General features: G+C 43.5%; 1 protein-coding gene across 1 annotated transcript in view; it reads left to right on the top strand.

Moving 5' to 3' along the window:
- LOC138866885 (RNA-binding protein 25-like) overlaps positions 1-15,000 on the top strand; it is a 54,909-nt gene that overhangs the window by 19,798 nt on the left and 20,111 nt on the right. The window contains exon 4 of the mRNA XM_070140707.1: positions 7,604-7,814. Coding sequence (XP_069996808.1) covers positions 7,604-7,814 — 211 coding nt within the window. The remainder of the gene's footprint in view (positions 1-7,603; positions 7,815-15,000) is intronic.

Here is a 15,000-nt window from a genome sequence, read left to right as displayed (position 1 = left end):
ACGTCCCTACAGCAAAATTTCTACCTGTATTTGTCCTATAAAATCCACTTACATACCGCATATAACTGTACAGCATATCCCTAACCAACCATGCTTAATAAAATAACAAATAACTAAATAAACATAGTATGCATACTGAAAGAATAATTAAAAAATAAGAACGAAATAAAAGCATGTGCTTCTTCGGCCCATGAACTTATACAGCATATGCTTAACTAAATAAGCTTAATGAATATGAATATAATAAACAAGTGAATAGATACTATGAAGAGAATGAATAACAAAAAAATAACAGAAAGCCTATGAAACTGTATACGGAATGGAATTAAAAGATATATATATATTCATCTATTTATTTATCAGTTCATTTGTACTACAATATCCATTCACACACCACAGGTATTGTACAGTATATCCTTAACCAACTATACTTAATAAATAAATAAATAAATAAAAATAAAAATAAAACATGAAAAAACTATGCTTCCTCAGGCCTTTGAACCTATACAGCATATTCCTAATCAACCATGCTAAACGAAAATGAAAATAACCAATATATGTATATCTGACGAAGACGTAATCGAAACCGGTCAAATACATCTCTTGTAGTGTGAAGATAATCCAGTCTCATTTTCTACAGTTAATACAATAGATAAATGATAAGAAATACAAGCTTTTTCGAGCCTATGAAACAGCATGCGTATTGGAGTGTGAAGAGAGGCTCGCTGCGTAGGTGAGGCTTCGAACTCGTGCCAGCTGTTAGTGCCTCGCCTGGTGGGCACTCCCTCTCCCTTCTCTCCCTCCTCTCCTCTCCTCTTTTCTCTTCTCACTTCTTTACACTTTTCTTCTCTTCTTGCTTCTTCTTTTCTTTTCTTTGTTCTTTTCTTTTCTCTTTTCTGTTCTTTTCTCTTCTCTTCTCTTTTCTTCTCTTTTCTTCTCTTCTCCTCTTTTCCCTCTTCTTTTCTTCTCCTCTCCTCTTATCTTCACTTCTCTTCCCTTCTCTCCTATTCTCCTCCTCTCCTCTCCTGCCCTGTCCTTTTCCCCTTTTCCTTTCTTTTCATCCTTTTCTCCTCTCCCGTTCTCCTTCTTTCCCTTCTTCTCTTTTCCTCTGTCCCTCTCCTTCCTCATTCCTTATCATTCCTTTCACTCTTCTCCTTTCCTCTCCTTTCTCATCATCTTCCCACCCTCCTGCTTTCCCCTTCTTCCTTCCATCCCTTTCTTCTCTTCTGTTTTCTCTCCTCTTCCCTCATCTTCTCCCGTGCCTCTCCTCCTCTCCTTCCCCTATCTCGTTTCCCTCTTTTCTTGTCTTTCCTTACCTTCTTCCCTTCCTCTCTCTACCTCTCCCCCCTTCTTCCCTTTCTCTTCTTCCTTCCATCCCTTTCTTTCATTTCCCTCTCTCTCCTCTTTCCTTCCCTCATTTCCCTCTCTCTCCTTCCTCTCCCCACTACCTCACCTATCCTTCTTCTTCTCTCCCTCCTTCTTTCTTCTCTCTCTTTTTTCTCTTTTTTCTCTTTCTTCTCCCTTCTTTTCTTTCTCCGTTCTTCTCTCCCTCCTCCTTTCCCCTCCTTCTACACCCCCTTCTCTATCTGTCAATCTGTCTGCTTACCTATCTATCTGTTACCTATCCATCTATCTATTATGTATCCATCTATCTATCTAATTATTATCTATCTATCTACCTACCTGCCTATCCATCTATCTATCTAATTATTATCTATCTATCTTCCTACCTGCCTATCCATCTATCTATCTTATTATTATCTATCTATCTACCTACCTGCCTATCCATCTATCTATCTAATTATTATCTATCTATCTATAAATCTACCTACAAAGCTAAATATCCTCAATATCCTTTTGTATCCTTATTGTACCCCCCTCCGCCCACCTCCCTCTACCCCTTCCTCCCCCTACCCCTTCTCCTTTCCTCTCCCTACCCCCATACCTTCCCCTAACCCCTTCCCTCCCTTCCCCTTCCCTACCCCTTCTCCTTCCCTCCCCCCTCCCCCCTTCCTCCCCCCTTACCTTCCCCCAACCCTCATCAACCAGCATCTGAAAGAAAAAAAATCCTTATTATCCTAGGATCTCAGCTGTGACGAAGTCCTGCGTGTCCTACTATCCTTCATAAGAGTTCCTTGGGGAGGGGGAGAGGGAGGGGGGCGGGGGGGAGGGGGGAATCAGCTGACAGATTTCGTGAGCGCGTCTGGGAAAGGACGAGAAAAAAATTTTGCTTTTCCTTTCTCAATGGTGTTGTGTGTGTCGGTGTCTGTCTGTCTGTCTCTCTCTCTCTTCCTCCCTCCCTCCACCTATCTCTCTCTCTCTCTATCCCCCTGCTCCTCCATCCCTCCTTCCCTTCCTCCTCCCTTCTCCCTGTCTCTCTTTCTTTCTCCTTCCTTCCCTCCCTCCCTCCCTCCCTCCCTCCCTCCCTCCCTTCCTCCTCCCCTCTCCCTGCCTCCCTCCCTTCCTCCCTTCCTCCTACCCTCCCTCCCTTCCCTTCCTCCCTCCCCTCTCCCTGCCTCTCTTTCTTTCTCCTTCCCCCTCTCCACACTCGCCCCAAACAGCGCGAATCATAATGTTTATCCTGACTCCTTCTTATTAACCCTGTCGAGGCGGAGTTCGCTTTAAAGCAGAGTGGGTGAGGGAGAGGGAAGGAGAAGGAGGAGGAGGGGGAGAGGGAAGGAGGAGGAGGAGAAGGGGGAGGGGAAGAGGGGGAGGGAGGGAGAAGGAGAGAGAGAGATTGGGGAGAAGGAGAGGGAGGGAGGGTGAGGAAAAGGGTGTGAGAGAGAGAGGGGGATGTTAGGTGGGGGAGAAGGGGAGAGAGAGAGATAAAGAGAGAGATAGATAGATAGAGAGAGATAGAGAAAGAGAGAGAGATAGAGAGAAGGAACGATTGAGAGAGAGACAAACAGACAGGCAGAGAAACCATGTCCTCCTCCTTCCTCCTTCCCCCTCCGCCTCAGTGCCTCCGAGCCCTCCCCACCGCCCTGTTTCCCCTTAAACCCCCCCCCCCCCCCGGCCGCGAGTGTTGGCCGCGGCGCACCTCGGCTACAGGTTCATGTGCAGGTGAAATTCGTTCCCGGGGGCGGCCTCGTCCCTCGGCGTTGATAACGTTGCAGGCGCAGCTAAAAATACCCCCAAGTCTCGCCATAGCAACACACGCGGGAGTCGCTAGTGGCGGCGGCGGACGGCGGTGGCGGCGGCGGACGGCGCAGACCGCGCTCCCGGCCCTCTCGGCGCTGGGTAATGCTACAGCCAGCGAGCCACCTGACAGGAGAGCCACCGCGACGGCTCCCTGGCCTAAGCAGCGCCCTAGAACCCACCTTAGCCAATCGCCAGGGACTTCTCTTCTCCCGTTCTTCCACGCTTCTCTTTTTTTTTTATCCATTTCCTTACCTCCCTTACTTTCTTCTCCTTATTATCCTCCTCCACTTCTTCCTCTCCTCCCCCTTCCCTCCTCCTCTAGGGGCATCATAGCCGCGAGGACATTACGGCTAAAATACAGCAGATTTCATTTTCGGTCACGGCGCCTCTCCCCGCCGCCACCCCGGGATATTGATCTTTTAAATTTGGCGCGAAGCTGCGTCTGGTTCCCGCCAAATAACTCGACTCAAGAATCATACTCTGCCAGATGCAAGAGCGCGGTATAAATAGCGGGAGGGGAGGCCTCACGGGCGGAGAAGCCGAGGAAATGGACGGGGATTCGGGCTGACGGAAATGTGGGCGACGTCACGGTCCACGGGGCGTGTGCCTCCCGCAGCAAGGGAGGGGGGAATGGAGGCGGGAAAGCAGTTCTATGCGTGCACGCGCGTATGAATACATAGGCTTATATAAATGCATACATACATACGGACATAAATACATACATACATACATGTATACACGCCCATACACGCACACACACACACACACACACATGCATACATACACACATACATACAGAGACAGAGAGAGAGAGCGAGAGAGGGTAGACAGACAGACAGACAGACAGACAGAGAGCGAGAAAAAGGGCAGAAAGGAGATTTACAGAGACAAAGCCGGATAGGACACAAGAAAGCATTGAGCAAGGGCGGCATGCTGTCAGCAATGATGCTGATAGTTGGTATAGTAATAGGAGTGACTATGCTTACAATGGGAGAAAGGATGCTTGTGTTTATTTATAGAGCACTTGGCTTGACATCTTCAAGTTTCGTTTGAGAATCTGAAGTCTATCCCTTTAATAGCAGCTGTGAGAGGGACGTGTTTCAGCTGCCCGTTTAAAACTACAGGAAACTGGTGTATCTGGGTTTGGTGGTGTATTCTAGTCTATAGTTTAGGGTCGAGAAAAGATGCGAGAGATTGAATAACTATTATAAATTGTGTTCGTGTGTTATTTCTTCGTTTCTAATTGTTTCATAATTCTGTATATTGGTGAGGTTAAAGCCTTGACATGTATTAGAAATTTAGTAATAGAACAAAAAAAAAAGAAGTTTATATGGCTGTAGACTTGGGTGTTGAATATGTAATTTCTAACAAGGGACAAGCTTCACGCAAGCCAGGATTTTGTGGTGTGCAGAGCTTCCCTCTCTCCCTGTGTCATTAGACTCTCTTGCTCTCCCTTTCTCCTTATCTCCCCTTCTCGTTAGACTCTCTTTCTCTCCCTCTCCCTAGTCTCCGTCTCTCCCTCTTTCCTTGTCTCCCGTTCTCCCTCTTTCCTATTTGCTCTCCCTCTATTCCTCATTATCTCTCTTTCTCTCTCTCTCTCTCTCTCTCTCTCTCTCTCTCTCTCTCTCTCTCTCTCTCTCTCTCTCTCTCTCTCTCTCTCTCTCTCTCTCTCTCTCTCTCTCCCTCTCCCTCACTCTGCTCTATCTCCCTCCCTCCCTCCCTCTCTCTCGCTCTCTCTCTCCATCTCCCCCTCCCTCCTTCTGAGAAAAGATCACGAGGCACCGACAGAGAGGAAGAAGCCGAACCACGAGAGGCGAGTGCTTGCAAGACGTCCCTGCCAGCTCTCTCAAGCTCTTACCTCCCCCTCCCCCCTCCCTCTCCCCTCCTCCCTCTCCCCTCTCCCCAAAAGCACAAGATTTACAACAAGGAAGGGGGGGAGGGGAGGGGGGAAAGGGGGAGAACCTGACGTCATATTACCTGATCACATCTCAGGTGTCTCGCTAAACAACACCTCCGTCTCTCGCGCGATATAAATAGAGTGGGTGTGTGTGTGTGTGTATCCGTGTTGTGTTTACGTTCGAGTTGGTTGGCGAGGGGGTCGCGGGGAGAGAGAGGCCCTTCGCACGTGGGGCCTCGAGGCTGGATGGGTATGGGTAGGAGGAAGGGCACGGGCGAGAGGGCACAGGAGGATGGGCATGGCAGGAGGAAGGGTAAGGGAGAGGGCACAGGAGGATGGGCATGGGCAGGAGGAAGGGCACGGGCGGATGGGCATGGGCAGGAGGATGGGCACGGGCGAGAGGGCACAGGAGGGTGGGTATGGCAGTGAGGAAGGGTAGGAGAGAGGGCACTGGTTAGAGGAAGGGCACGGGCGAGAGGGCATAGGAGGACGGGCATGGCAGTGAGGAAGGGTAGGAGAGAGGGGGCACTGGCTAGAGGAAGGGCACGGGCGGGAGGGCAGAAAGAAAGGCAGCGAAGGAGGTAGGAAGGGAAGGAGGTAGGGCATAAGCAGTAGGGTACGAAGGAGGGCACAGGAAGATGGGCATGGGAGTGAGAAAGGGTAGGAGGGAGGAGACAGGCACCAGGGCAGGAGGGAGGGCACGGCCAAGAAGGAGGACAAGAGGTAAAAACCAGGGCAAGGGGCACTGAGGATGACTTAATAGCTGAAGTGGGATTGCAAATGGGCAAACAAATGTAATTGTGTCTGTCTGTCTGCCGCCGAGGTTCAAAGGGTAGAGCTGGACCGAGTAACAAGGAAGGGCATCCGATTAAGCGAGTGGCACCGATAGAAACCTCGCAAAGAAGATCCGAGAGAGGCCTATGCTACGCAGTGGCATGGGAAGATGTGAATTATATATATATATATATATATATATATATATATATATATATATATATATATATATATACATACTTAGAGGGAGAGAGAGAGAGAGAGAGAGAGAGAGAGAGAGAGAGAGAGGGGAGAGGAAGAGAGAGAGAGAGAGAGAGAGAGAGAGAGAGAGAGAGAGAGAGAGAGAGAGAGAGAGAGAGAGAGAGAGAGAGAGAGAGAGAGAGAGAGAGAGAGAGAGAAAGAGAGAGAGAGAGAGAGAGAGAGAGAGAGAGAGAGAGAGAGAGAGAGAGAGAGAGAGAGAGAGAGAGAGAGAGAGAGAAAGAAAGAGAGAGAGAGAGAAAAGCAAACACAGACAGAGACACAGAAATAAAAGAGAAAAACAGTTTCATTTACTTCATCTCAATCCCCTGCAATGCCTAATAGCAACAGTGATCATGATGGCACAAGTATTTGCAAAATAAGAACTGATAACTGCAAATGAACGGAGTCACTGCAAAATGTAATGTTTCTGCGACAGTGAATTACAAAAAAAGTAACGATTTCAAAAATTGTTACAAGTACAACTTCCCTCAAAGACGTAACAAAGACACTGTTAGCCTGGCTTTTGTGTTTGTATTTCGTGATGTTTTGCACTTTATTAGTAAGCAATTGCATACAAAATCACTTCGATATTATTAATTCGCTGATATTTTGTCTTGTGGATGTCGCCCTGTTTACGGTGTTGGAATCAGCGGTGTTGAGGAGGTCGCAGAGGTGTTGGAAGGAGGAACACTGCTGGTGGAAAATAGCAGCAGGAGGGATACGTTTTGGCTGAAGTGGAATCAGGTGGGATGTTTTCGACAGAAAGGAGGTCAGGAAGGGGTATTGCTGGCAGGAAATTATGTCAGGAGGGTTACTGTTGGCAGAAAAGGATGTCAGACGGGGTATTGTTGATAAAAAAGTGATGTCAGCAGGGTTATTGTTGTCAGACGGGGTATTGTTAACAGAATATGATGTCAGGAGGGTTACTGTTGGCAGAAAAGGATGTCAGACGGGGCATTGTTGATAAAAAAGTGATTAGGTTTTTGTTATCAGACGGGGTATTGTTAACAGAATATGATGTCAGGAGGGTTACTGTTGGCAGGAGAGGATGCCTGAAGTGGCACTGTTGGCACAAAAGCATAAAAGAAAGCACATTGTTGACAGAAAATCATGTCAAGAGGGATACAGTTCCCAGAAAACAACGTTAGGATCGGTATTGTTGGCACAAGACGATGTCAAGAGGGATAATATTTTTAGAAAATTATATCAGGAAGGAAATTGCAAGAAGAAAACACTTACCAGAAAAGAATATCAACAGGGATAACAAAAAAAAAAAAAATAAAAAAAAAATGAAAAAAAAATAATAATAATAATAAAATAAAACAAAATAAAATAAATAAATAAACAAAAATAAATAAATAATGTAGCTAGAATGGCACAGTCAGCAGAGAAGAGTAAACAGGAGAGATACTATTTAGCAGGAAATGGTGGCACGAGGGATACTGTTGGCACAAAATGGTGGCAGGACTATCAACACAACCCAGTTTATGAAGGTTCGGAAGCGAGGATGACTGGGGTGAGAGCGAGGGTGATCTACGTATCGTCCAGCGAGGGGAGAGAGAGAGAGAGAGAGAGAGAGAGAGAGAGAGAGAGAGAGAGAGAGAGAGAGAGAGAGAGAGAGAGAGAGAGAGAGAGAGAGAGAGAGAGAGAGAGAGAGAGAGAGAGAGAGAGAGAGAGAGAGAGAGAGAGAGAGAGAGAGAGAGAGAGAGAGAGAGAGAGAGAGGAAGAGATTGGGAAAGGGAGAGAGTGAGAGAGGGGAAAAGTGAGAGAGGGGAAGAGAGGGAGAGGAAAAGAGAGGGATATAAAGAGAGAGAGAGAGAGAGAGGAAGAGCGAGGGTGCTCTGCGTATCGTTCAGCGCGGGGAGAGTGCGAGAGAGAGGAAGAGATTGGGAAAGGGAGAGAGAGGAAGAGATTGGGAAAGGGAGAGAGAGGAAGAGATTGGGAAAGGGAGAGAGAGGAAGAGAGAGGGAGACAGAGAGGGAGGAAAAGAGTGAAAGAGGGTGATCTGCGTCTCGCCCAGCGAGGGGACAGAGAGAGAAAGAGGGGGGAGAGATTGGGAAAGAGAGAGAGGGGAAGAGATTGGGAAAGGGAGAGAGAGGGAAAAGGAGAGGGAGGGAGGGATGACTGGGGTGAGAGCGAGGGTGATCTACGTAAAGTTCAGCGAGGGGAGAGAGGGGAAAGAAAGGAGAGAGAGAGAGAGAGAGAGAGGGGAAGAGATTGGGAAAGGGAGAGAGAGGGAGGGAGGGAGGGCAAAAGAGAGAGAGGGAAAGAGATTGGGAAAGGGAGAGAGAGGAAGAGATTGGGGAAGGGAGAGAGGGGAAGAGAGGAGAGGAAGAGAGAGATATAAAAGAGAGAGAGAGGAAGAGATAGGGAAGGGAGAGAGAGAGAAGAGAGAGGAAAAGGAGAGGAGGGAGGAAGGGGAAAAGAGAGAGAGAGGGAGAGATTGGCAAAGGGAGAGAGAGGCAGAGAGAGGGAAAAGGAGAGGGAGGGAGGGAGGAAGAGAGAGGGAGACAGAGAGAGAGAGAGAGGAAGAGAGAGATATAAAGAAGGGAAGAAAGGGAGAGGAAAAGAGAGAGAGAGGAGAGATTGGGAAAGGGAGAGAGAGGAAGAGAGAGAGAGGGAAGAGAGGGAGAGGAAAAGAGAGAGATGTAAAGAGAGAGAGAGAGGAAGAGGGGAAAGAGAGAGAGAGGAAGAGAGAGGAGACAGAGAGGAAGGAGAGGAGAGAGAGAGAGAGGGGGAAGAGAGAGAGAGAAGAAGAAATTGGGAAAGAGAGAGAGAGGAAGAGATTGGGAAAGGGAGAGAGAGGAAGAGATTGGGAAAGGGAGAGAGAAAGAGAGAGATATAAAGAGAGAGAGAGGAAGAGATAGGGAAGGGAGAGAGAGGAAGAGAGAGGAAAAGGAGAGGGAGGGAGGGAGGAAAAGAGAGAGGGAGGGGTGATCTACGTATCATCAGCGAGGGGAGAGAGAGAGAGAGAGGGGGAAAGAGATTGGGAAAGGGAAAGAGAGAGAGAGAGAGGAAGAGAGAGAGATATAAAGAGAGAGAGGGGAAGAGAGGGAGAGGAAAAGAGAGAGAGAGGAAGAGATTGGGAAAGGGAGAGAGAGGAAGAGAGAGGGAAAAGGAGAGGGAGAGTGTTCTACGTATCGTTCAACGAGGGGAGAGAGGGGAAGAGAGAGAGAGAGGAAAAGAGGGAAAGAGAGACGGAGGAAGGGAGGAAGGGAAAGAGAGGGGGGAGGGAGGGAGGAAGAGAGTGAGGGGGGGGGGGATGAAGAGCGAGAGAGAGAGAGATGGAAAGAGAAAGGGAGGGAGAGAGGAGGGAGGGAGAGAGAAAGAGGGAGGGAGGAAGAGTGAGGGAGAGAGAGACAGAGACAGACAGACAGACAGACAGATAGACAAGTAAACAAACAGACATAAAACAGGGCCAAGCATCAGAATACAATCGAATACCAAAAACCTTGAAAGAAAACGGGAAACGGCCAACATGGGCGCGGACGCATCAAAGAAAACGGGAACAGAGACGAAAGAGACACAGCACTCAAGATGGCCTCTTTTCGGCATATATAAACACACACTTGCAAGCACACACACACACACACACACACACACACACACACACACACACACACACACACACACACACACACACACACACACACACACATCACTCACTCACTCACTCACTCACTCACTCCACTCACTCACTCACTCACACACACACACACACACACACACACACACACACACACACACACACACACACACACACACACACACACACACACACATATAAACACACAAGCAGATGTACATGCGCCGTGGTATACAAGTGTATTTACGAACACATATATAGACGTAAACACACACACAAACACACACAGACAACACACGTACACATACATACACACACACACACACACACACACACACACACACACACACACACACACACACACACACACACACACACACACACACACACACACACACACACACACACACACACACACACATACACACACACACACACACACACACACACACACACACACAGCACACACACACACACACACACACACACAACACACACATACACACACACAAACACACACACACACACAAACACACACACACACAAAACACTTACGCACACACATACATATACATATACAGACAGATAGATGGATTAGATAGATAGATAGACAGACAAATAGATAGATAGAAAGAAAGATAGATAGATAGATATATCATTCAACTGCAATACACAGACTGCCAAGAACGCCCCCCCCCCTGCCTGTCTCGATGACCTTCCGAATCGACCTTCTTCAGTGACCTCCCCCGTGACACCTGCGGTTGACCCTCGAGGTGATGTGTCTGTGGGCGGGCGTTCTGACACTCGGGACAGACACAGAGACAGTCATAGAAACAGACACACAGACAGTCATAGAAACAGACACATAGACAGTCATAGAAACAGACACACAGACAGTCATAGAAGCAGACACACAGACAGTCATAGAAACAGACACACAGACAGACATTCAGACAGGCACATAAACACAGATACAGTGACATGATTAAGGGTAGTTTCACAGACAGAGGGGTGCAAGAACAGACACACAGACAGTCATAGAAACAGACACACAGACAGTCATAGAAACAGACACACAGATAGACATTCAGACAGACACATAAACACATATACAGTACATGATTAAGGTTAGTTTCACAGACAGAGGGATGCAAGAACAGACACACAGACAGTCATAGAAACAGACACACAGACAGTCATAGAAACAGACACACAGACAGTCATAGAAATAGACACACAGTCATAGAAACAGACATACAGACAGTCATAGAAACAGACACACAGACAGTCATAGAAACAGACACACAGACAATCATAGAGACAGACACACAGACAGTCATAGAAACAGACACACAGACAGTCATAGAAACAGACACACAGACAGTCATAGAAACAGACACACAGACAGTCATAGAAACAGACACACAGACAGTCATAGAAACAGACACAGACAGTCATAGAAACAAAAACAGTCATAGAAACAGACACACAGACAGTCACAGAAACAGACACACAGACTGTCATAGAAACAGACACACAGACAGTCATAGAAACAAAAACAGTCACAGAAACAGACACACAGACAGTCATAGAAACAGACACACAGACAGTCATAGAAACAGTCACACAGACAGATTCAAGGACAGACAAACGCAGATGAGACACACAAGCGCAAGGACAGACACAGACAGACAGACACAAGGACTGACACACGGACAGACACAACCAGACAGACACACAAACAGATAAATACAACCAGACAGACACACAAACAGACAGATACAAACAGATAGAAACACAGACACACAACTGTTAAAATATTTTTGTCACCTCAGAAAATGAAGCCAAAAAAAAAAGAAAAAAAGCAATAACGAAGAAATCATAAGACTGAGACTAATTCCAAAGTTTTGAAAATAATAAAGTCGATAATGGCCAGGATAAGTGAAGGGTTTTGAGCCATAAAGTGCACCTGGGTTTCACTGTTGGAAAATAACAGTTTAATAGCTTTTGATTTATTATTATTTATTATTATTTATTATTTATTAAGCGTTAATTAAAGAAGGTGAATTGCAACGTTGATATAGTTATTGCAGATCATCATTGAAATACTTGATGGAATAAATATGGGGATGATTATGGTATGGATGATAATGATGATAATGATAATGGCAATGATAGTGATGATAGTAGTATTAATGACGATGATGGTGATGATGATTGTGATGATGATGATGATAATGATGATGATGATAATGATGATGATGATGATGATGATGATGACGATAAAGATGAAGAAGAAGATAAAGATAAAGATGAAATTATAGTGATGACGATGATGAAGATGAAGATAAGAATTAAGATAAAGATGAAAATGGTGATGGTGATGGTGATGATGATTGTGATGATGATGATGACAAGGATGATGATAATGATAAAGATGATGATGAAGATGAAGATAAAGATGAAATTAAAGATAGTGATGACGATGATGAAGATGAAGATAAGAATTAAGATAAAGATGAGAATGAAGATGGTGATGACGACGACGACGAAGATGATAAAAAATAACAAAAACAATGATAATAACACCAATAAAACCACACAACGATAAAGCAATAACCAACCTTAGCCAACCCCATTATGCAACAATAACAAAAATAACAAAAGTGATAAATAAACAAAAATAATAGATAAAATAATAAATAAAAATAACAAAAACAATGCTGATAACACCAATAAAACCACACCACGATAAAGCAATAACCAACCTTAGCCAACCCCATTATGCAACAATAACAAAAATAACAAAAATAATAAATAAACAAAAATAACAAATAAAATAATAAATAAAAATAACAAAAACAATGATAATAACACCAATAAAACAACACCACGATAAAGCAATAACCAACCTTAGCCACCCCATTATGCAACAATAACAAAAATAACAAAAATAATAAATAAACAAAAATAATAAATAAAAATAACAAAAACAATGCTGATAACACCAATAAAACCACACCACGATAAAGCAATAACAAACCTTAGCCAACCCCATTATGCACCATGCCCATTGACATTCGAAACCCCTTCAGCATAAGCTTGCCAATAACTCCTGCAGCCTTTTGTAATTCTTGCAATGGCCGGCGATCTGATAATCAATCTATTCAGAGAGGAAGCGGCTTGCAACCTCACCGTGCAACATAGAGGGGTTTGCAGACCGCCGAGGGATTGCGAGGGATTAGGAGGATAAGTGAAAATGAGAGATAAGTGAGAGGAGAGAGGATGATCCGTGGTGTGAATGGGGAATGGGAGTAATGGGGATTTTTTTTAGGTGTTGTTGTTGTTGTTGTAACTGTTATTGATTTTTGTTTACGGTTGTTGTTTCTGTTGTTGTTACTGTTCTTGTTTTTTTACTGCTGTTGTTTTTGTTGTGACTGTTACTGTTTTTTTACTAATGTTGTTGTTGTTACTGTTATTAATATTTATTTACTATTGTTGTTGTTACTGTTCTTGATTTTTTTTACTGCTGTTGTTACTGTTATTGATTTTTTTTTACTTTTGTTGTCACTGTCGTAGTTCATAATGTTATTGATTATTTTATTGTTGTTGCTGTTGTTACTGTCGTTGTTATTATTGTTATTGATCTTTTTTACTCTTGTTGTTAGTGTTGTTGTTAATGTTATTGATTTTTATACTCTTGTTATTGCTGCCGTTGTTATTAATGTTATTGATTTTTTTCTGTTGTTGTTGTTACTGTCGTTGTTATAAATGTTATTGATTTTTTTACTGCTCTTGTTGTTACTGTCGTTGTTATTAATGTTATTGATTGCTTTACTCTTGTTATTGCTGTCGTTGTTATTCATGTTATCGACATATATATATTAATGTTATTGTTTTTGCTTTGCAGTAGCACTGAACACTTGCTCCTTCAGGGAAATCAAATCATGATGGTTGTTAACAAAGGACCAAGTCTTGGATAAATTTCTGCAAGCGTTGCAAACCGCTCTTATCCTTAATGCTGATTGCAGTTGCTCGCTCCCTCAAGCATGGCGAAAGGACATCAAGGCATGGAGGTTTCGTGATGCCTGAAGACCCGTTGTTGTATGCCCAATGGAGGGAGCTTTTGGTCACTTCGGGTTCGGCTGCAGCTTTTGGTTTGGAGTGTAGTTCAGTTTTGCTTGTATTTTGAGTGTGTTGTGTTTGACTGTGTTGTAGGGTAGTGCTTTTTTCATTTTTTTTTTAATTTTTATTATTCTTATTTTTAGATTTTTTATTGTGTTGTGCTTTGTTTTATTGTATGGTGCTCTATTGTCTTTTACTGTATGATTTATTGTATTGTGATTCATTGTTACTTATTGTATTGTTTTGTTATCTACTGTATTAATCTGTAGCTCATCTTTTATTTCATTGCACTTAATTTTAATATATTATACTGTATTGCATTTTATTTCATTGCACTTAATTTTTTATATATTATACTGTATTGCATTTTCCTGCATCGTACAGTATCGCAATATACTGATTGCCCTGCACTTTATTTTACCGCATTATGCTGTATTTTACAATAAAACAGAGCCATTGCATAATGTCTGAATCCCCTATTTTTGTACACCAATAGACTAACTTCACCGCTTCAATCCAAGTGTATTTTTGTACTCTGTTGATTACACAGTCAGGATTCAATCCAAGTGCACTTTTTTTTACACTTGATTACACAGTCAGGATGTAAAGGATCCACCGAGCTGTTGCATATAGGTTATTAAACGTGGTTCTCTTTCTTGTTGTAGAATGCAAGTGTTTCAAGTGGTGTTGTATGCAGGTGTGTATGGATGGATGCAGAATTTGTGTTCTGTGTTGTGGGTGTTTGTGTTTTGTGAAGGAGGAGGTGGTGGTGATAATGTCATATCGTATTTGTATAAAAACCAGGATGTTGTTGTGATTATTTGTTGTTAAAAATATAACCTAGAATGAAGAGGATATTGTATGTATATTTTTTCTTTTATGTTAGCTGTTGTATAAAATTATTTACGTTTGATACATTTACCTTTTAAATTTCCTTTAAAAGACATAAGATAAGATAAGGAAAGTAATGATCATACATTGATATAGCAAAGAGAAAAAAATGATAATCAATAATAATGATGATGATGATGATGATGATGATGATATTAATAATAATAATAATAATAATAATAATGATGATGATAATAATAATAATAATGATGATGATGATGATGATGATGATGATGATGATGATGATGATGATGATGACGATGACGATAACAATAATAATAATAATAATAATAATAATGATGATGATGATGATGATGATTATGATGATGATGATGACGATAATGAT

This window comes from Penaeus vannamei, chromosome 27 (genome assembly GCF_042767895.1).
Source record: "Penaeus vannamei isolate JL-2024 chromosome 27, ASM4276789v1, whole genome shotgun sequence".
Classification (NCBI taxonomy): Eukaryota; Metazoa; Arthropoda; class Malacostraca; order Decapoda; family Penaeidae; genus Penaeus; species Penaeus vannamei.
The sequence above is the reverse complement of the archived record's forward strand: the minus strand, read 5'-3'. Positions and strand labels throughout refer to the sequence as shown.